Source organism: Callospermophilus lateralis, chromosome 11, assembly GCF_048772815.1.
Source record: "Callospermophilus lateralis isolate mCalLat2 chromosome 11, mCalLat2.hap1, whole genome shotgun sequence".
In the NCBI taxonomy this organism is placed as follows: Eukaryota; Metazoa; Chordata; class Mammalia; order Rodentia; family Sciuridae; genus Callospermophilus; species Callospermophilus lateralis.
The window spans coordinates 13072256-13095891 of NC_135315.1; the positions used below are offsets into that span (position 1 = coordinate 13072256).

Sequence of the window (23636 nt, forward strand, 5' to 3'; positions counted from 1 at the left end):
CACATCCCACAAGGTGCCCCCTTAACCTTTTCACCTCTCTGCCTCTTCCTCCCCCCTGCTCAGCTCCAAGATGGCGCCCACGGCCCGTCAAGCTGGCAGTGGAGTCAGATTGGCTCATAGGTAGTAGGCAGAGTCTCTTCTGCCTTGAGAACCCAATAGCTTGTTGACTTTATTGTTTATTTTTCCAAAGGATCTGAGCAGCCCTGATTCCCATGATCCTTTTCAGTAGGTTCTGGAGGTGATATGAGGACAGTAGCAGTTACCTACAGAACATCTTGAAAAACACCTAAAGGACATTGTCTATTTCTGGGCCTCGTTTTGCTAAGAGATGTGGAGGGCTTATTTGTAAAGTATTAAGAGACCCTCCGTAGTAGAAAAATAAGTAATATTTTTCACAGTACTGAGCTTGTGGTAAAAAACAGTTGTACTTCCTGCTGGCCCTTCAGTGGGGGAAGGAGATTTCTGGTATGATCTTCCTCAGAATAAGCATCCGTCTGGTTCTCGGACCCCACCTGATCCTCAGACTCAACCTCCAGCTCTTCCAGGGCTTGCTTCCCCATGACCTTCTAAGATGCTGTCCTGTTCCCTGTGGTGACATGTGTGAAACATCAGTGGTTTATTTCTTCCTCTTTGCCCTTGGCCTGTCCTTGCCCCCTAGTCTCTTCACCTAAGTGAACCAGTTTAAGAAAAGCTTTTGTTTGCTAAAATGGGATTTCTCTGTCTTGAGTCGGGGGAAATTCCAAAGAAATTCAGAGTGAGAAAGGAGAGGAAGGCATCTCTGTGGGTGAGCAGTGTTGAGACCAATAGTCTCACTGCCATTCAGTGTGATTGCAGAGCAGGAATCAGACCAATCTGTGATCCTGATTTCCCCTCAGCTCTGCAGTTATCAGCAGGGTCATGGAGGCTGGGGGTGGGGGGGGGCATCTTCGTCATTTATTACAGATCCTCACTTTACAAGCAGTGGAAGCCCTTAGAAAGAGCCCTTTTTGAGATCCCCAAGATAGAATTTGACATCCTCAGGCATCCACCCCCATCCTTCTCAAAGTGGATGTTTGTGTGGACACCTCTTTAGATTGTGAGAGCTCTCTTTTCCTTTATTTTATTTTTCTTTGGCAGTAAAACCCTGACTTTTGGAAATGTCCTGTTGGTGAATACCATAAAGAGAACTCAGAGGAAAGGGTCAGACTTGAACAATCTTTCCACAGAACAAATCAATAAATCTAAAGCTAGACAGAGAGCTGTCCAGTCAGGCCAAGGGAACACTTCACCCTGGCCAGCCTTGCTCTGCCTGTTAGGGACTCACATTCTTTATTGATTTTTTTCCCCAGAATTCATTCTTGCTCATCTTTGCATGGTTAGTGAGTAGTAGAGAAGTACAAGTGATTCTTTTGAGGAAGAGCACATCCCAGTTTCTGGGAGCACCAGCAGTAGGTTTACTTGAGTTCTTCTGGAAAATGGGTATTAACTCACTGGGCTCCAAGAGAGCATATTCTTCAAAGCCTACTCTCCCTGGATTCTGACCCTTCTACACTGCTCTTGCCTGGGGCTCCTGCAGCTTCTCCATCTTCTGTTCTCACACATCACTGTTCCTGCCTAATTGCCTTATTTGGCCCCTACATTCGCCTTCACACTGAACCTAGGACTTACTCAGCCTCACGTTACAGCCTGGATGGATCCCAGAGTTTCTCAACGGGAGCACAATTGACATTTTTTAGCCTAAAATGTCCTGTGCATGTGAGAATTTTTAGCAGCCTCCCTGGATGGTACCCACCAGGTGCCAGTAGTGCCCTTTGCCTAAGTCATGATGATCAAAAATGGCTTCCCTGTGGAGCAAAATCTTCCTTAATTGAGAACCACTTTCTTTACTGAAAGAATGGTTCTTCCCCGACCTGTTTCTATCATCACAGCAGTGTCTGAAAGTAACACCCCAGTGTAAGCTAGTTTCTGGGTGTTTGCCTCACTGTAGAATCAAGTGCAGATTCCTGATTAAGACACAGTGTGCCCTGCTGACTTCTTGAAGAGCCTTTCTCAATAGTTCAGAATGGCCTGTGCATGTTGGGTGATACAAACCTCATATTCTGTCTCTGCTGACCTTGGCTTTAAAGCGCTTTGTGTTCTTCCAGGGTAAAGCATCATGGAAACATGGAGTATGAAAGTGGAGGCTTTGTCGCCCATTTGTGGGAGGCAGGAGTATATGAAGAGTGAGCCTCACAGTCTGTATGGCCTCCACAGGGTCAACTCAAAGACCCCCAAACAGTCTTGCCACACACAACTCTGCCACCACTCCCTGTCACTAGGTGTGAAGTCTTCTTGGGTAGCCTCTTGAGATGATTAATCCCAAAAAGGAATGCAGTTATTTAGGATTTACTTTGAATTTAGGCCATGCCTTCCACCTCAACAGGTACTTGGGAGCAAGTTTTATTTGAGAAAAGAGGGTGGGAAAGGTATAATAAAACTTGATTCTTGAGAAAACCTTCTAGAAGATAGAGAAGGAAGGAAAAAGAAGAGGTGGGAAAGTACGGCCATGAAACTAATCTGGTCTTATTTTTTTAATAAAAAAAACAGCAATATGTATTGAACTCTGACTCTATGCTCAATTCTGTATGGAACTATACATTGAGCCTCAGAGCAGCCTGGGGAAAGAGGTGCAATTATTCTCCCCACTTTACAAATGAGGAAATTGGGTGGAGCCCAATTGACGGTTTACATAGGCCATCCTCTGTCAAAAGATCCAAAAGTTTCTGATGAGATTAAAATTCATGTTAACTCAGAATCAAATCATGTTGCCCCTGTGGTACAACCAACAGGTTGAAGGCAATAATTAGCAACATGTTAAAAATCATTATGAGTAACGCCAGTGGAACTCCCAGATTTGTTTCAGAGTTTTTATGGGGTCCCAAAGACTTTGACACAACCCTTCTTCATGGCTGGAAAAGTGAGGGGACACCCCTTCCTCCAAACTTGAGTTGGACCCCCAAGCAATGCCTTTAGACACAGCTATGCACTGTATTTCCCAGAGATCATCATGGATCACCTCTTCCTATAGCCTCCATTTGCAGAGTACCCTGGTGGATGCTGGAGGAGAACAGTATTCAGATAGCCTCCCCAACATCCCCCTGGGCACCAGTGCAAATCCCCCAGCCCAAGACCACCTACAAAGAGTTCTGCATAGACCTGCCTGTCAATTGACCAGCTTTTTCCAGATGCATAGAATTACAGCCAGGCTCAGAAGTCCATCTCCCACCATTGCTTCCACACCTACTCCATCCTACTTGAAGATTAGGGACTAGAGTTTCTATAACATCCCGGTTAGAAAGCAAAGATATACAACTTTTGTTTTATTACAAATATTATTACAAAGAACCAGATGTGGTACAGTGAGCTAACCCTCTCAGTTCAGGAGTAACTGTCTGCAGTCCCAGCCAATATCCTGGCTTTTTAACATGGAGCCATAACTGGGGCCCTGTGTGCACAAGGTTCATGCTCATAGCTCTGCTTGCTCAGAGGGGTGGAAATGAAAAGAGAGATGCTATCCCCATATTGCTACTTTTGCCAAAAGTGCATTTCTACCTAGGTTATTCATCCTGGGGGTATGCAGGGGTTTACAGTTGAGTAAGTTGTTTGCTGTGCCTGGCTTCTATTACAGTAGGCCTGCAGGTTCTCTGAGATTCTTCCTGCCTAACAGTCCCAATTTCCCTGGGCCACGCTCCTCTCTACAGAGTGCTTTCAGAGAACTGCCCCCTGTGTTTTTTTTCTCCCTAACCTTTTATTTTTCTTTATTTTCTCCACAGTGTGGCAAAGGAGCAGAAAACTTTGACAAGTTCTTCACACGAGGGCAACCCGTCTTAACACCACCAGATCAGCTGGTCATCGCGAACATAGACCAGTCTGATTTTGAAGGGTTCTCATACATCAATCCCCAGTTTGTGCACCCAATCTTGCAAAGTGCGGTATGAAACTCACCAATGACAGCAAATGCCTCCCCAGCCCTCAGCCCTCCCAGCAATGGGGAACAATTCTCAACCCTAAAATTTTAAGGCCATGGCCTTGTGTCTTATTCCACACAGAGGCCTGAAAATTGTAGGGTCATTAGTCCACATGGGGTCAACTTTTCAGGGTCTCTCTTACAACCAAGAACATTATCTTAGTAAAAGATGACATAATGTACAGTATCCAGTTTAATTATGTAGATGTCACATCAGGCTGTAGGTTAACCCTTCCTAGAAAGCAAACAGACTCTTGCCCCTTTTTTTGGTACGACTTGATATGTTCTCCATACCCTCCATCTGTGGATTTTCACCATCAGGATCCTCAACCAGAGATATTCAAGTGAACTACCCAGCCCAATGTGTTGAAAGCATCTTTTCCTACGATGTCTTTGGAATGAAAGGATAGGGAGCCCAGAGAGTGAACAAAGAGGGATCAGGGGTGGTAGAAGCTTCAAGATACCCACCACTTTTGTTCTCTGCCTTGATGGAAACAGTCCCTAGAATCTGAGAGGCCAGGATGAACCTTATCATTGTTCCCAAACGTCATGACCCAATTATGGCCCAGCTGTTTAAAAATGAAAGACAACTTCAGATGAGTGTTGGGTGAATCTATCATCCATTACCCAGTTGGTTGATAACTGTCTTGATACTTGCATTCTTCTTAAGAGGCCAAATCATCTAAGGACTTTGCTAAACAAGCATGTGAAATCATGTCAGATCAAGGATAAACCAGTGTGTATGTATGCTCATTTTAATCTCTGGGAGATTGTTCTTCAATCCAGGGTGCCATCAATAACCATGCCACAACTCATGAGTGTTGTTAGCCAACCCCCTCCACCAATATTTTGCTACCTATGTTGTCACCCTTCCTAAGAAGCTGAAGTATATGCCCCATCCCCTTTTGTACTTATTTATTTAATAGGCTGCTGTGTCATTTAAGAAAGTACGATGTATAGTAACTTAATCAAGTCTTGATTCTAGAATCAATCCCTACTTGTTGGTTTTCCTGCCTTCTCTAGCCCTAGACATTCGCTTAGGGATGAAAACCAATATGGTTTGGGTTCCCACTTCCTAGAACGACACACCTGGAGCTATAGAATCAGGATGCTTGGATGCTTATCAGCTCAAAGATGTTTTCTTGCTAGAAGGTTTTTAGTATGTTTTGCAAATGCATCATGCAATGAATTTGCATGTTTATAATAAACCTTAATAACAAGTGAATTATATTATTGATATAATCTTATCAACTATAAAGAGTATTATAATAATTTTATAAGACACAATTGTGCTATATTTGTGAAGGGTCATGTTTCTAATCTGCTAATTTTATGATTAAGTTTTAGCTAAATTCTTTGATGCTGTGCTTCCCCTCCCCTCCCACCCCTGCACATTGGCACTGTATCAGATATATTAATTTTTTAATATAGATCTAATTTCAAAAATGAATGGCTAACTTTACATGTTTAATTAGGCTTTTACTATGTATGTGTATATATTTATATATATATATATATATATATGTATATTTGATTCTACCTGCAAACCAAAGTTTCGTTTGTGGGATTATTTTTGAGATGAGACTCTGTCTTAGCTTCCTAATGTCATCTTCTGTTCAGGTACTCCCACCACTCTTCCTCTTGGGGACAGCACAAAATGTTTGAATCCAGGATGTCTAGTATGTTTGTGTACATGTGGCATTATGGCATTGTCACAGTACCTGGACTGACTGTGTGTGTGTGTGTGTGTGTGTGTGTGTGTGTGTGTGTGGTTCTTCCTCTCAGCCTGTGATTGTTGGAGACTCTGGGCTGGATGGAGAGGAGGCCCCCTTCTTGCTGCATATCTGGCCACAGCAAAGCTGCTCCCCTCATTTGCTGCCCCACTGTTTGCTTCAGCACCTATAAAACTTCATGAGACAAACCAGGTGTCAGCCCCTGAGCACAGCCATCCCCTGAAGCTACCACCAGACACTTTTCATAGGCTGCACATTTTCTTCCAGCTGTTGCTAGAATTGGCCATTCAGATCTTGTGCACCTCTCTGGCATGACACTCTGCTCATGCAAGGTCCTTGGGAAAGCCAGTCTTCTGCAGCATAAATGACAGGTCAAATGGAAGTAGGTATTGGTCTTTATAGGAAACTGCTGTATTTCCTCCCCAAAGCATTTCTCGGCTGAGCTCCCTCATTTTTACTCTCTGGCTGTTCACACAACATATAACCCCTGAGGGTCTTTGAGGTGAGAGGCCTGAGCTTTGTTAGAAACCCTGATTAGAGGGAGAGATGAAGTAGGGAGTGGGCTAGACCATAAAATAGCAGTTTCTTTTGCCATCTTTTATGAATTCCAGACTCCAAAACTCAGAAGGGTCCTAGCTCACTGAAGTCCTGCTCGTCAGGGCATATTTTGGGACATGTCCTCATCAAGGCACCACACTTAGTTCAATGGAAAAGGAACTGGTTTATAGAAAGCCTAGGAGAAGACAGGTACAGTGTAATCCCAGTGACTTGGAAGACAGAGGCAGAAGGATCACAATTTTGAGGTCAACCTAAGAAACTTAGCAAGACCCCCACCTCAAAAAGAGCTGGGGATGTAGCTCAGTGGTAGAGCGCCCATGGGTCCAATACCCAGGACCAAAAGTTGGGGGAAGCCTAGGAGACAAAAGGGATGGTCTCCCCTGACCCAGGTGGAATAGGAATAGGGTTGGTCCCCACCCAAGACATGGAAAGGAGCACTGGGGTCATAGACCATCATCCCAGTGTGCCAAGCTGCCTGCTTATTGTAAGAAAGCTAGGGCTCTCCCTCATGTGATTCTAGCAATTCCTACTTCTCTAGGAAACATACTCAAACTCTCAGTGGCCTCTGTCCTTAAGGAATGTGTGACCATTTTCAAAGAGAGAACCCTAAGCAGGGTCCAGCATGATACCTAAGGGACAGCAGACTAGGAAGGACCTGGGGGCAGAAAATGGTAAAAATTAGGGCTGAAGCAGAACTCATGGTGTGGCCTGTTTTGTGTGTGCTGGACCTAGATAAAGGCCAACACTTTCAAGATCTGAGCAGTCCAGGACAGTGATTGCTGAAAGACTAACTCATGTGGATAGCTACCAATAACTGTTGGGGACTCTGGGAAGAACCTGCCCTGAGCACTTGCTGGCCTATAGAGGAGAATCTAGCACAAATGATGTCTCTGCAGGATCGTCATGCTGAGACCCCAAAAGGCCATTCAGATTGCTTTGCTTTCTCTTCCCTTGGAAGGTGGCCGCTGCTCAGTGGCAGAACTTTCCTGCAGCTGCAGGCCAGTGGGCTGGCAGCCCTGCTTTTGGCACCGTGTCGGAACTTACCCCGTGCTTGGTTTGAGTGGAAGGAGCTGGACTATGCTGCCAGGTGCAGCCCTCGGAGGTCAATGGGAGGCCCACCTCCAGGCAGGAACTAATTCAAAAGGTGGATGGGAAACCCAGGAAATCCAAACGATTGGACCCCACCCCACCGCCTCCTCCTCGGTCCCTGTGGCCTCGTTTGAGCTATGCAGACTCACTGTCTGCCTCGGCTTTATGGGATGCACTAGGCTTTTCTAGGAGGATTTGTGGTAGAAAAGCAGGTGGTAGAGAGCTCTCGGGAAGCCTGGCCTGAGACGGTTGGTGGAAAGATTATCGTAGACAGAGACTAACACAACCTGGCCAAGGATGGTCGGTCACCTCAGAGCTAGAGTTCTTAGCCAAGTAGGGTGACTTACCAGAGTGAGGGTACTGCCCCCAAGAAAGTCACCCACTGATGTGGCCTGGAGAGAACAGAGGGGTTGCTGGAGGCCGGAGTCGGCGAGGGGTTGGGGGAGAGCAGGGTTTGAGGGCCTCGGGGAGGAAGTGTGCTGTTAGAGCAGAGGCGTCGGTTCAGACGGGAGTCTATCTGCTGCTCTCTGAGAGAGTGTTCTTTGCCAGGGACCCATTTAGTTCCTTCTCAGAAAACGGCCCCTGAATGCCCAGGACATCCTCACCAGCCACAAGAGGCCCTGTTCCGCTCGACCTTGGGCTGGCCCAGCTGTCTGAGCAGCGCCAGGCCACGCCAACCCTGGCGGCCAGCAGGTTCCGTCCTTCTCCCTCTGTGGCTTCCTACTGAGCCTCATGGCAGCTGACACCGCAGTTGCCACCTGCTTCCACTTAGCAGGGGAAACAGGAGGCTTCCTGTCTTTTTTGGAGGGGAGGTGTTTTCTCGGTGCTAAAGTGGGGGGAAGTGAGAGTCTTGTGCTTTGAAACCTCAGGAAGGCAACACCATCTGACAGTCATTTTCTCACTTTGCTCTCGTGAAGTTGTCTTTCCCTGGTGAGTGCACATCACACCGTCTCCAGCTCCTTCATCACCTCCAAGAGCAGGGTGCTGCTGCCCCTGGGCACGCCAGCCATGCTCCTGAAATGGATGGCGAGCCAGGGGCCGGGAAGGACGATGACCAGGAGAGTTGGTGACAGCCATGGCAGTGATGAGGGAGGAGAAGGGCACCCTGGTCATTAGTGGCTACACACAAATCCGACAAGGAGGGCCAGAAAGATTTTTTTCTTTTTTTTAAATCATTTTCCTCAAGCTGCTTGGGCCAGAGTTTATGAAATACACAGGACAGCCCCCATTCCCATCGTGTCCCCTTGGAGCCAATACAGAAAATCTAGGGGATGCTGTGTATTTCTGCTATAGGAAAAATCTAGGAAATTGGAAAAGGTTCCCTGAGTTGTACGTGAATGAGGCAGTCCTCTGGAAACGGAGCCAACTCCAAACCTCTTGATTCTATGATGTCAGGGTTGTTGGGGAGGGACGAAATTGTGCTGGACTCTGTCCCTTATGCCTGCCATTGATGTGATCAGGTGTCATTTAAGAACTGGAAGTTGCACACAGTCATCAACAGCCTTACAATGACCCTACACTAAAGCCCACAATTTCCAAAGACTTTTTTTAACCTGAAGGAAGAAATGAATTTGTTAATTCCAACAGGATAACTGAATATACTGGGCTCTTTGTACTTTTTTATAATGAATTTTAATAACTCAACTCTTCTTTTAAAATGAGTTTTTAAAATAAAGTTACTAACAATTTCAAAAAAATTCCAATTAGAGTCTGTAGGAAGACTCAACCCAGGTCAGATAGAGCACCCCTGACCTGCATTCCCACTGTAGGATTTTCCCATGCTGGTGGGTATGAAGTCTGCAAGTTCAGGTGGAACTTGTTGGCAGGCTGATGCTGTTCTTAATCGATACTGGGGACAACTGCCTAAGGTTTAGATATTTTTGAACTGTAGGAAAGATGTCTTATTGACCCCATCCAGATACAGCCCTGGGATATCATTCCTGGGGTCTCTGGGACCCCTTTGCTTGCTCTTTGAGGCTCAGTGACTACCTTCTAGCAGGAGCAGGGGGACACTTTCTCAGCTCTATCCCCAGTCCCCTCTGGTCCCCGGTCTCTTGTGTTTGGTAAAAACTCAGAGATTCCCTGCAAAGGTTTGCCCATTGGGCAATTCAGAAAAACTTTTATATCACAAGGAATAAGAGGCAGCAGCAAATGTGCCCACTGGCCTATTTTCACAGCTATTGCATCTGTGAATAGGCAGAACCCCACTTTTCACAAAATAGGTATCCAGTCCACTTTATAAGAATCTCTTTTTCTAAAATGAGACAAAAGGTGGCTTTGCATTTTCTGATTAAATAACCATGTCTTTGCTTAACTTTAGGAATATTAATGCCTGTGATTGTAGCTTCTTATTGATTTTCTTTCTGGAAGAATGTGATTCTCTTCTTGAGGGGTTTTATTGGACTAATCAAAACTATACATGAAGGCAGTTACTATTTTGAGGCTAAAGGTTTTCTAAAAAAAAAAAAACTCATATTCTTACTATTAGGGTCTTTCAGAATCTTTTATAGATGGTCGGAAACATTTGAAATTGCTTTTCCTACATGATTTGTGTGCGTGCGCGCGTGTGTGAAGGCCATGCCCTGTGTAAATCATTAATTGAAAAAAACATCGTCTGAGACCCCAAATTTGTAGGGAGGAAGAAATGGAGGTTAAGGGTTTTCCTTCTGCGTTAAGCACCTTCTGACAGAATACAGAGGCCGTTCGGCTGTCGACTAGCGTTTGGTTTGGTTCTACCGCAGGTGAAGTGGATGTATAAATTATTGCATTGCTCTCCTCGACTCATATAACCTCTAATCTTTGTTTGCATGACATGCTTTGTTAGATACATTAATTGTAGTTTGGAAGCAAGTGTGTATGAATAAAGGTAATGATCACTCCCTAGTGTGCCTGGTCTCATAAGCGTCCCTCTGCGGCCCTGCGATGGTGTTTCAAGTATTTGTCGGATAGCATCCAACTGGACACCACCTGCAGAGCACTTTCATCTGGCCATCTGTTTCAGGGGTGACGTGCCACTTCAAGTCACCCTTTTCTCATTTGAAATGCTGCATGCTGGGAACCAAAGCCCAGTGACTGGGATCAAGTAGTGGCAGATCCTTCATCCATTCCCACATCAACCTTTCCTCATGCACCTGCTCGGGGCCAGGTTTGGGGCCAGGCCCTGGGGATACCCGTCTGGCCCCTGCCTCCGTGGAGCCTACACCCCTGCACCTCCAAACTGCAGGGGACACACAGCCACTGATAAGGACACCCTCCAAGGACAGATGGTCCCCTTCTATGGGAAGGGAAGACTCCAGAATTCAGCCCAAATCTTGGGACTTCTTCTCCAGAAATACCCATGTCTAACACGTCCCAGGGACCCCTCGGGACTGTGTCCCCACTTTGGGTGCCAGAGGTCCTCATTCCAGTATGGATTCATGGGTGAAAACTGGGGTAGATTTGCAAATGTGGAACATTCTGAAATGCCCCGTGTCGGGGAACTTAACACTCAGGAGGGCATACCCTCAGAGGAGTTTAAAAAAACAACCCAGTTTCTAAAAGCTGAGGATCAGCAAGATGTCTTGGCTCGCCCTCCACGCCTTCCTCTCAGGTATGTTTACCTCCCACTCACGGCTTCATGCCACCGCCCACAGCCCCCTTGTCCCACAGTGCCCAGCCCAGGATTGCCCCTCCCAGCTCACTACGCATCCAGTCTTGCCTGCCCCCGCTGCTCAAACCCCATTCCCAGCCCACGGAGCCGTCCCCTGGTGCTAGTATCTACTAGGTTCATGTCCATCTCTGAGAGGCTAGAGCCACACTTGACCTGAGGTCGGGAGTCTTCCAGCTGACAATGCAAAGGCAGGGGGTGGCAGGATATTTTGAGGAAAAGCAAAGGGTGCTTTGAAGGCCCTTGGAGCAGTGTGGCCTGACTCCTGTGCTGGCCTTGAACTTCACTCTGGACTGGTGGATGTGACATGTCTGGGTAGACTGTGGCCATTCTTCACATGACCCAGAAGGGTGGCCACAGTAGGAAGTGAGCTCTTTTATTATATTTTTTCTGTGGTACAGAACGGAGCACAGCAGATCACCTACCCAGAGCAACTGCTGGACGGGAGGACCTGAGTCAGGCCACTGTGTGGACCCTTAGGAGCTGGGGTCCAGAGGCACAGACAGGGTCAAATATGGCGGGTCTGCCCAGCCTTACACAGGCCAAGGGGACAACCTGAGCACCAGGTGGCAAACCGTGTCCTTCGGGTGTATGGAGCCACCCAGAGCAAAGGCTCAAGAGTGCTCTCCTTCCCATGCCCACCCCTGCCCGTGGACACCAGGTGCACCAGCAGGTGCTGTGGGGTTCCTCTTTAAGTCAAGGGTCTCAACTGGGGCCATTCTGCCCCCTGTGGCACATTTGGCACAGTCTGGTCGACACAGCAAGGGGGATGTGTTACCAGTGTCCAGTGGGAAGAGGTCAGGGAGGGAGACGGCTGAACAGCCTGCGATGGGCGGCACAGTCCCTGCAACAAACCGTCACCTCACATCCTTGGTGGTGCTGCCATGGAAAGCCCTGTTCTGAACCACACTCCAGGTTCTTAGCCTCCACTCCACCTCCCCTGCTCGGCCTCCCTGAGGCCACACGTGATCTCCATGCCTGCCCTGCTCAGCAGCCAGAGGGATGTTGTTTGAGCAGGTCCCTGCCCTGTTTAAAGCCCTCTGATTTCCCATCACAGACGGGCCCACGAGGCTCCACCTGCTCACCCACCCCGGCTCTTGGCACACCGGGTGCACAGGTAGGAGGCTGTGCATGTGTGTGTCCCCTTGGCACCAGAACATGAGCCCTACCAGAGGAGCCAGCCTGCCCCTCCCGTGCACTGCTGGATCCTGGTGCCTGGAACAGAGCTCAAAGGAGCGTTTGCTGGATGCGTGAAAGAATGAGTGGATCGAGAACGCTGTGACCCAGCAAGGTGTAGCAGAAACCACGCACGGTCCCTGTCCTGGAGGTGTTCACGATCTGAGTACACACCCACCTGCTCAAAGATCGTCTTTCAAAAACTCACTGTGAGCTTAAGCCCAAACCCAAGTTCTCCCTGTCTGTCCTCCAGCCCAGAATCTGGAGGCCGTGTCCCTCAAGTGATTGTTTAACACCCTGAGCTTTTTCCCCTGGCCTCCTGTGAGCTCTGGTTATCTAAAATGTTAAGGCACGTGGACAAAGGCCATCTCTGTCCCTCCCCAGAGCGTGCATTGCAGGGAGCAGGGTCTGATCCACAGGGAGTGAACAAGGAAGGCTTTTGGCTCCAAGAAAGCAGAAATGAATGTCCCCCCAAGATCTTTTTTTTATGCTAATTCAATATCTACACAGCAGACAGGCCTGTCCTAGGCCTGAGAGGAGAAAATAGAATAACCAGAGATATGAAAGGGGCTGGCCGTGGGCTCGAGGACCCAACAGACGCAGGGGAAAATGAGGGGAGAAAAACACATCACAAACTCAAGTGTGCAGCTGTGTGCACACACACACACACTGGTGGTTTCCAGAAGTGGACTAGGCACGCTTCCAGTCACTTTACCTGCATTTATTTAAAGACCACAGTGACCGCCATCCCAGGTTCAACATATTTACCTTGTTCATTTTACAGAAGGAAAAAGAAAAGTCCAGAGACGTTAAATTGCAACCCCCAGGTGAGCCGACTGTAGGCACAGAGATGTGAGCCCCACAGACACTTCCTGAAGGGGAGGCAGTGAGGCTGCAGTCTGATGGGGGAGAGGCTGGAAAGAGGAGGCCAGCAGCAAACAAGCTGGAGAAGAAGAGCTGACGCTCACCCTGCACCTGTGTACAAATAGGATCATGTCACTTAATCCTCATGGCACCTTCCATGGGATAGAAATCATTATTCCCGTCTTACACATAGGAAACCAAGGTCCAAGGAAATGAAGCGGCTTCTGAACACATAATTCCTAAGCGGCACAGCAAGGCTGGGCACCAGGTCTCTCTGATCTTTCTGACCTGAGCCTGCTCAGCAGATCACAGACACAGCAATGCCGGGAGGGTACACAACCAGGGCCCTCCTGGGACCTTCTCTCCCTTGGTAGCATTCTTCAAAGGCCACACCGGTACCTAGAGGGAGTTTGATTCTCTTGGTGGAATCAATGCCATGAGTCTAGATGTCCTCTGAAACTGTTTCTGGAAGCCTCTCCCCCCACCTTCACCCTCCTTCTGACTTTTTTTTTCACTCCCTGGGTGTGGGAGGAGAGAGTAAAATAGCATACAGTTCTCAGAACCCAGCAGGTACCTGGCAGCCGCCCCCACTGGAGATTCGCCACCCAAGAAGCCAGGGAGGAGGGGACAGTGCATGGCTGGCCGCCGGGCTCCCCCTCCATGGCAGGACAGCCCTGGAATCACACGCCTCCCCAAGAAGCAGGAACCATGGAGGGGAGCATCGCTAGTGGGTGGGGACTCGTCGGAGTGGAATATCCTGGCCTTGGCCATGGGCCACCCAGGGAGGAGAGGGGGCTTGGTTGGGGCAGAATACTGCAGGAAGGCTCTCACCTTTTACAAAGTCCACGAAAATCATTTTTGATTCTTGTAGCTCATACAAATAAGGAGAAGCAAATCCCATCACCCCCAGATCACTACTGTCTTATTTAATTTGCTGGCTTCTTCGCTTCGTTGAATCAGTGTTTTCTGACTGTCCCTCGGAGCCCCTCTTATTAACCCACTAGGACTCGAAGCTGATCCCGGTTATGGTGCACACGTAGGTTAGCGTCTGCCAAGCCTGTAAGAACATGCCTTTGGAAAGCACCAGGCCCTTGGGGGGCAGGGGGGCCGGGGGGCCTTTTCCTTGCAGAAACTATACTCCTAAGGTTGGACTTGAAGTTTCCAATTTGATTTATTTGAAGAGAAGCAAGATCCAGAGGGACCCTGAATGCAGATCTTCTAGGTATTCGCAGTGTCTCTGAGGCTTTCATCCTTGCCTTCCTCACCATGGAGCCATTTTTAAAAACTCATCTTTCTTCTCTTTGTTCAACATCTTATGTTGTGTTCATGGGCACAGCTCTGTCCTCGGCATTCACATCTCACCAGCATGTGCGGTATGTGCTTCAATTAATTAACACAAAGCACAGTCAGATGGTCCCCAAGGCTGCAAAAGTGACCCTCATTCGAAATGGACCCTACCTCCAGTTTGGACCTCCTCCCGGGCTAGTGCTAGATGGGCGGTAACAGTACCCCCGCGTGACGCTGGGCGGCAGCAGTGAGCCGTAGCACCCAGCCAGCCCCAGGTCAGCAGGATGAGAGGACGCCCCCACAGCGCACTGCAGAGGATGGTCTGGAGCTCAGTGTGTTTGAGACTCTTTCAACTTCTATTTCCACTTTTCACTTTAAATATTTATTTTTTAGTTGTAGTTGGACACAACTACTTTATTTGTTTTTATGTGGTGCTGAGAATTGAACCCAGGGCCCCACACCAGCTAGGGGAGTGCTCTAACACTGAGCCACAACCCCAGCCCTATTTCCACTTTTTAATGGATTTTGGTTAGGTGATCCCACTGTTAGTTGAAGAGCATTTGCATTAGTCCAGTAAGCATTAAAAGTTGGGGGGAATAAATGGAGACAGTGAGAGAAAAATTGGATGGAAATGTGAGAAAATAGGAATTTGAAGGCAATAAAGCGTCATGTGAATTATTTAGTGTTTAACCAAAAAGAAGGAATACTGGTTAATCCAGTAAACCTCAACGAGGAAAGATTCCACTACAAAATGCACAATCATGTTGAAAGGCTGCATAATATTCCATTTTGGACATAAGCACATTACCTTATGTTAAGGGAGAACATAAAGAATGTTCACTTCCAACTGGGCACAGTGGCACATGTCTGTAAATCTGGTGACTTGGGAGGCCAAGACAGGAGTTCAAGGCCAGCCTCAGGGACTTAAGTCAGAATTTGTCTCAAAATAATTTTTTCTTTAGAAAGAGTTGGGGATGGGCTGAAGTTGTAGCTCAGTGGTAGAGCACTTGCCTTGCATGTGTAAGGTACTGGGTTCGATCCTCAGCACCACATAAAAAACAGATAAATAAAACAAAAGATATTGTGTCCTTCTACAACAACAACAACAAAAATGTTTTAAAAAGGGGGGGTTGGGGATGTGGCTCAGCAGTGAGCACCCCTGGGGGCAATCCCAAGTACTAAAAAAATGTACAATTCTGTATCATTCTTTTTTCATGTATACGTGATATTTCATACATTTTTCAAGTCATGAAGAACTCGTTGTACTGAATATTCTAAACGTCTACTATTCATTTTACAGATTGCCACCATATTCTTACAACTTCCCTTATTAATTGCTTCTAGGTGTTTTCCCAGCATTTTCATTGTTTTGGAGTCAGTGGTGGACACCTTTACTCATAAAATTTTGAAAGCATTTTGTTTCATTTCCCCAGTTGGATTCACAGAAAGACAGCTGAGCATTTTTAGAGATTGTTGGTATTTATTTCCTGGTTTGTTTCCTGAAATCTTGTTTTTCAGTGGTAACATTTTCTTGCCCTTAGACCAACTAGTAACTATGGTTTCTTTTCAACGTCTTTGTGCTGTTCTTGGCTGATTTGTTGGCAAGTGTCTTCATTCATTCATTTATTCATTCAATGAACATTTATGTGAGCACTACTAAGTGTACCAGGACAGGGTTACATGTTAGGGATGCAATTGTTAGCAGAACTCACCATCAAGAACATTTTTGCCTCTTCCTATAGGATTTGAAATGGTTTGCAAGGAAAACACTTCAGACAAATAATTAAATAATTAAATAGAAATAGAATATCATGACCAAAGACAATAAAAACATATTTTTCATAAGACTCAATAAAATTGCTGACATGAATCCTCAAAAATGGCTTTAGATTTCTTAGCAGCCAAATGCATAGGAACCCTGACTATCAGTTCTATGGTTCTCATTCCTGGAATCGAGGAAGCTCATTTTCTTAACACAAAATTTCAAAGGAAATCTCTCAGGTCTGATTTTATTACATCAAAGAGACGCTGGCAATATAAGAAACAATGTCCTCAGCATTAGGGGCTTTAAAAAAAAACGCAGTAGCAAAATTTGCATTGCCTTTCTTTAGTGATCAGCTTCGATTAAGGGGCATAATACTGAAATGCAATTCCATGAAGGTGACCCAGGGAGAATTTGGATGCAGTGTCCTGGGACGTAGCCAAAGATGTGGTCCAACTCAGTCCAAGAAAGGAACTTGGGATTCCTGGAGGAAAAGAACAATGAGACACCATGTTTTATCTGTCAACTTGGCAAAGGTTAAAAGCTTTCTTTAAAGATTAAAACCCAATTTTGGCAAGAGTTAGGAGAGCCAACCCTCTCATACCCTGTGGGTGGGAATATAAATTGGTGCAATAATTTTGGAAGGCAATTTGGCACTGTGTAACAGTCTTTAAAATGTGCTTACATACAGCAATTCTGCTTTGGGGGATTTTTTTTTTCTTTTTCAAAGGAAATAACCATAGTTGCACACGAATACTTAGGTACCAGGCGTATGCTCTGCTTGGGCCCTTTGGGTTGCAATAAACCCAGCCTGGAGCTGGCACTGCAAACCTCTGGATCAGAGGCAGTTCTGGAAGTGGGATTTTTGCAGTTATTCATCTCAGCTTCTCAGCCACTCTCTCTTTCTGAAACTTTTTATTTGGAAATAACGAAAGACCCAGAAGAATCAGCAAAAAAAAAAAAAAAAACGGCACAGTTTGTTCCAGTGTACTCTTCAATCAATGAAGGCTTACGTAACCAGAGAACATGAGCAGAGCCAGGGCATTGCCATGGAACAATGCTATTAACCCACCTGCAGACCTCCCTGGACTTCACCAGCCTTTACACCCTCCCCGCGCTCCTCTGTTATTATGGAATTCTGTTGTAGGTACATGTAAACACCAGGGTATGGAATTTTCCAATCCAGAAAGAAACTCACTTGTGCTGGCCCTTTCTAGTCAGCCGACCACCCACCGCAGCCTCGGGCAACCCCTGACCTGTTCTGCACAACTTTGTCATTTTGAGAATGGAGTATCAAGGGAGGCACTCGGGCTTCCGCCTGCCTAGTGTCTCCTCTGCCCATTTTCTCAAATCTTCCCCCAACCACACCTTCTCTGGCCCCTCCTTAGCCCCTGCTCACCCTCTTAGTGTCCACATCCACTGGTCAGTGGGTCACCCTTTGCACTTCTCCCTGAGAGAGGGAATCTGACAGCCTGGCATGCTTTGGGGTCCAGCCATGTCATGGAGCGCCGGCAGGCCCCTGGATGGACAGCTGGGTCAGGTTCCTGCCCCTCATCCAGACCTCTGAGGCTGAGGGGAGCAGGCTATTTTTCCCCAAACATGGCCACCTCAGCCCACCCCCATCATAAAGGAGATGAGAATAAGCAGGTCCTCTTCCCCCAAGGGCTGGGATGGCCAGATGCTTTAACTGGAATGTCCACTTCAATCACTGGAATGACCTTAATGTCCAGGCTACCTGCTATGGTGTAAGTAGCCGTGGGAATTCCATTCTCCTTGCCAATGGCTGATTTAGGCAAGAGCCTGTGAGGCAGTGCGGTTCTGTCTTCGGGTAGGAGAGTTTAGTGCAGACTCTGTCCCTGCCCCTTTCCAAATGATGATAATCCTAGATGGCTTGAGGTTAAAGGACCTTGGAGGCCCAGGAGCTAAGACCTCGACCTCCCTCCTCTACTGAGACCTCCAAGCTGCCCCATGGGAAGGAAGCAACAGTCCTCGTTCCTTGGTGAGTCCGATGAACCCTAGTGCCTCAGTCTCCTCTGGGTTTCTTGACCTCACAGCTGACATCTTGCTGAGGGTGGGCTGCCCTGCACTGCAGGATGCTCAACAGCATCTCAGGTGTGACAAGTGGCAAGAGCCTGTGAGGCAGTAGGTTCCGAACTCCTATTGCCTGGGCTGGGGCAGGTCTGGGGGAGAACAGGTCGACCTCCAAGAGCACCCGAGAGCTCCCTCAGTATGACAGAGCATTGTTCCGTGTGGTTTCTCCAGAAGTTATTACCCACGGATCATGGACCAAAACCCACGGCTGCTGTAAGAACAATTTATAGCCAAACAGAACAGAACAAAAAACAGTAAACTAACTATGGAGAAAAGATCACAGGCCAGAGAGGAGTTGCTGGGAAATTTTATGAGACAGAAAAATGCAATATAATCATTTTGTGAGTCGGGTGGATCATCTGGTTCCAAAGGCCCTGGGTGATTTCTGCGTCTGGGAGGTTTCTGTCCAGGTTTTGCCATGATTTGAAAGGAGGAAAAATACTGTCCCCTTGTCCAAGGGCTTTTGTCCTCCTAGGGAGTAGCTGCTGTTTGTGCCAAATGAAAGCCTATCTATATAACTAAATGTCCAAAGCAGGACCCACAAGAAAGTAGAGGAAAGAGCTGTTCATTCTGCCAGGGTCGCAGACCTGAACCAACCCATCCAGAGCAGCTGTGGCCTCCCCAACAACCTGCCCCAGCCCCACCTCACCTTTTGTTTTAACATTTATTTTTATTTTTTAATTCTTTTTGTTTTTTAATATTTATTTTTACGTGGTGCTGAGGATTGAACCCAAGGCCTTGCACATGCGAGGCGAGCGCTCTTCCGCAGAGCCACAACCTCAGCCCTCCCACCTCACCTTTTGGGAGATGCCCCTTCCTTCCTCTGAGCATGTGATTCTGATATGTTATCTATTTCACTGTTTCTCAATCTTAGTATGAAAGGTCAACCTTGACATTCTGAGTGGCATTGCTCTTTGTTGGTGGGAATAATTCCTCTGCGCATTGTAGGGTGTTTTATAGCATCCCGGCCTCTCTCCCCTCCTGAAATGCCTTCATACATTGCAAGATGTCCCCTGGGGAATAAAATCTCCCCCCTCACCATTTCCTGAAGGACTTTGGGCTCCAGGGACATGATGGATTAAAGCCCATCTGGACAGCTAACGGTTTTGCTAACCTCAGGGTCTCATGACAGCACGTCACAGGACAGGGCAGGAGGTGCTAACGGGGGTGAGCAGAGTGGGCCCATGGAGGACCCCAGGGAGGAGGGGAGACCTGTTCCTTCCTTCCCCACACTGTTTTTGAAACCTCTGCTGTGACAGCCGGGAGCTGGAGCCCCCATGGAAGGACATCTGAGTCTCCCATCCAACATGGCATCTATAACTCTGGACAGCCAATCTGGGATACAGTCCATTGGTTAGAAAAAAAAAAAGTGTTTCTTCTATAGGTGGGGGGCGGGCTTGTGTTGGATCACCCCATCCCAGGCATGTTGAATACGCGAATGAATGAATAAATGAATGAATCCTAGTTCAGACTCAAACTTCCTGTGTGACTGCGCACAAAGTGCCTTGGATCTCAGATCTTTATTTTGCTCCTCTGAATAATCAAAAGTGGCCAACCTGCATCACAGGGTTCATCCTGAGGGGATTCATCTCAGCTTCTCAGCCACTCTCTCTTTCTGAGGTCCGCCAAGCATTTTCCCAGAAGCCACTTTGGAGATCCAGAATCTTCTACATGAGGACAGACACCGTGGTCTGGAGGGAGATGACCACCCCATGAACATGGTGATGTCCGAGCTGTATCACAAGGACTGGCAGCACATAGCCATGATAAGAGGGCAAGGCCCCATCCTCATGTGAAAACAGAGGACACCCGGTTGTCTGTGGAAGAAAAGCAGGGGCTGACTGTACTAGGATGCTTGGCTCCTGTGTAACTAAAAAAAGAAAGGGGGGGAAAAAAGTGGTCGGTTTCTTTCACTTGTGAGAAATTCCTGAGGATTCAGCTCCGGGGGCCTTTCCCACACCATTAAGGCCACAGCCTGCCCCCTTCTGCTCTGAGGTCAATGGATGTATAGCAGCAGGGAAAAAAAAAAATCTGTTTAACATTTAGCCCAGTGGTTTCAATCCAGGACTGATTTTGCCCCGCAAGGGACATTTGGTGATGACTGAAAATGGTGCTGGCTGTCACAATGGGGGAGGGAGTCCTCCTGGCCTCTGGGGGGTCCGACTTGAGATGCTGCTGAGCATCCTGCAGTGCAGGGCAGCCCACCCTCAGCAAGATGTCAGCTCTGAGGTCGAGAAACCCAGATGAGACTCAGGCACTAGGGTTCATCTGACTCACCAAGGAACGAGGACTGTTGCTTCCTTCCCATGGGGCAGCTTGGAGGTCTCAGTAGAGGAGGGAGGTCGAGGTCTTAGCTCCTGGGCCTCCAAGGTCCTTTAACCTCAAGCCACCTATGACTACCATCATATGGAAAGGGGCAGGGACAGAGTCTGCCCTCAACTCTCCTACCAGAAGTCAGAACCTCTGCCGGGAAACTTTAGGCGTTTGCCAGTAGATGGCAGTGATGAGGAGAACGGGGATCTTCTCTCCTGGTGCAGAAGCAGAACCCGTGGTCCCTACAGGTGAGGCTGAAGGATTTGTTTTCCTTAATCAAGAAGCTAAAGGGTTCCAGATAACTTAAGGCAGCCTGTTTGCCATGACCAATGGGACTCCCACTTCCTAGAAGCAAACACAGATGAATCCTGCAGACATTTGCTTTCTCAGAAGGTCAGCCAGAGATGGTGGCAAAGTAATATGACTGGCATTTCAGAGGTCATCTCTACCCCTTCCCCACCCCATTCTCACCGTCAGTAACTATCCCCTTAGACTCCCTACACCACAGCCATTGGTATTTATTATGGTTTGAATATGAGGTGTCCTCCAAAAGTTCACGCATGTGTGAGACAATGCAAGAATGATCAGGAATTAAATGATTAGATTATGAAATGTGACCCAATCGGTGGATTAATCCAACCATATGGATTAACTGGGAAGTAACTGTAGGCAGATAGGGTGTGGCATTATATTTTGTCCTTGGTGAGCAGAGCCCTCTGCACTTCCTGGTTACCAAGTTCTGAGCTGCTTCCCTCCACCATGATATTCAGCCTCACCTCTAGCCCTGAGCTATGGAGTTAGCTGATCATGGACTGAACCTCTAAAACCAGGACCCCCAAGAATACGTAAATCCCTTGATGCTGAAGTCGCTCATGTACAATGGAGGGGGCAGAGGCTTGACCCCTTAAACAGACTAGGGCTGGAAGTTGCTGTCATAGCTTGGGCTGCACATCTGTACCCCAGTCCTGCTGGCTCCTCAACAGCTTCCTTCCCAGTGCCACCTGTCTATCAGACTCTATCTTTTTTCTCTCATATTCAAAAACCTTTTGCCTGAGCTTCAAAGCTAGGAAATGGCTATTTAAGATGCTATTTTCTGTCATCCCAGGAGCCAGGTAATTGGGGAGGTAGCATGAGCCTGTTCCTGCTTTCTTTATTCTGAAGTACTTGGAAACGCTTCCATTTCTGGCCTCCCTTTCTCCCCCTCTCCCATCCCCATTCCCATAGGGCTCCTGGCTGTGTTTTGAGAGTCCTCGCTCCCCTCTTGCCACAGAAGCCCACCCTTGCAGACCCCCTCCTAGCAGGGCTGAGCTGCCTCCCTTCCCTTGCAGCAGCCACCAGCCTACTGAGCCCGTGACCACTGTTGTCACTGTTCTCAGTGCCAAACCGCTAGGAGTTCTCTAAGGACCTGTGCACACAGCATCTGGCCTGTTTAACCCCTAAGCTTAATGCATCCATGTTGACGCCGGCATAACCTACCTTATCATTTGTGACAGGTGTCTCCCCGAGGCTCAAGGGCACAAGTCACCAGAGATATTTTATAGGATTAAGCAGAGAATAAGGAAAAGTGAGGGATTTATACGCTCTAAGCACCTTTTGCAGAGATCTCCCCCAGCCACCTGGCAGCCTGCCCTGCCAGGAGCTGTCCAGTGCTGACCTGGACAGGGGCATCTCACTGGCTCACCTTCAGGCCTTCCCTGCCCCTGATGTGTGCTGCTGCAGCCAGAGCCGTTATCCAGAGCCAACTCCTGCCACTTTCTCAGCAGTCGGAATGGAGGGGTCTTCGTTGTCAGGCTTCCCTGACCTTGGAACCATTTTAGAAGCAATGATCTAGTTACCAAGGGGACAAAGTCTGTAAGCAGAAGATGAACAGCTGGCCACAGCAGAGCAGGGAGGACAGCCTGGGGAACAGCCTCTGGGGACATGAGCCACAGCTTGGCCACCTGGCAGGGGAGCAGGCGGCTGTACGGACATCCCAGGCTTCCCACTTTGCTGCCCAGAGAACAAGGGGCGGCACTTCCTGTTGAAGAAAGGAAATTGTTCTTGGCCTGCCACACTCAGAGTCTGGACAAGGCACTCAGTGGACTGGGGAGAGGTGGTGGGTGCTGGCAGGAAAACTTCAGGATGAACAGAAAGAGGTGACAGAGAAAGGAGGGGTGTGGCCAGGTCCCTGTGAATGGGGAAGGTGAGGTAGAGCCAGTGTCCCTGCATAATCACCCACTGCCCCGCCCATCAAGGTCAAGTCCATGGGCAGGAAGAACTGGTGAGCAAGCCTCTCACCTGGAGGCCAAGCACAGGCAAAACCCCAGCCCACCTTGTGGGTACCCCCTGGGCAGGAAGAGCTGTGTGGTGACCCAGCCCCCCTCCAGAGGAAGAATGATGATCAGTCCCTTGTTTCTTAAAATATCCCTTGAACCTCCTGGCCTGTCACCCAGCCTTCCCCACCTTCCCAGTCACTGGGCTGTGTGTCTCTGGACAGGTCTAGGCCCTCTGCTGAGACAGCCCCAGGGACCTGGGACCCGACAGTGGCCTGAAGATTCTGGCTGTTGTCCCACTCTTGGCATGGGTGACATCCAGGCAGATGGAGCCTGACCTTGTCGTTCTCCTTTGAATGCTATATCTGGTCACTCCTAGGGTAAATTGCTCTTTAAATGGCCACTTCTTCATCTGGAAATAAAAAGGTCGGAATGTCCTAGTTCACAGTGTCATGAGAACCGAACACACACACACACACACACACACACGGCAAGCGCCTCGCACGTGATTGACATTGGTTGTAATAGGCATTAATGGCATGGCTACGGATCAACCCTCCACAGGGAGGACTCTACGAGGAGCCTGCCTCCTCTCGCTCCACCCTGCCCAGTCTGTCTGCCTTCACTCCCTGTCTTCACTGAACCCTCTCCAATGCCCCAGACCCCCCAAACACACAGATTCCTACCTACAGGCCTTCAGGTCACACCCGTTGCAATCTTGACCTGGATCTGCAGAGAAGCCCGACCCCTCCATCCCCAGTACTGCGCGGCATGCCTTTGTCTGTCTGGTACTGACTGCTCCAGGTCATCGTTGATGACCCCTGGGGTCTGGAGCTCTTCCCCAGCCCATCTATTGTACCACTGAGAGTGCAGCCTGTTG

At 48.1% G+C, this 23636-nt stretch overlaps 1 protein-coding gene across 1 annotated transcript in view; it reads left to right on the forward strand.

Moving 5' to 3' along the window:
- The window catches only part of Prkca (protein kinase C alpha), a 392576-nt gene extending 382397 nt beyond the window's left edge, over positions 1-10179 (forward strand). Inside the window, exon 17 of the mRNA XM_076869171.2 lies at positions 3792-10179. Coding sequence (XP_076725286.1) covers positions 3792-3956 — 165 coding nt within the window. The 3' untranslated portion in view covers positions 3957-10179. The remainder of the gene's footprint in view (positions 1-3791) is intronic.
- The last annotated feature ends 13457 nt before the right edge of the window (positions 10180-23636 follow it).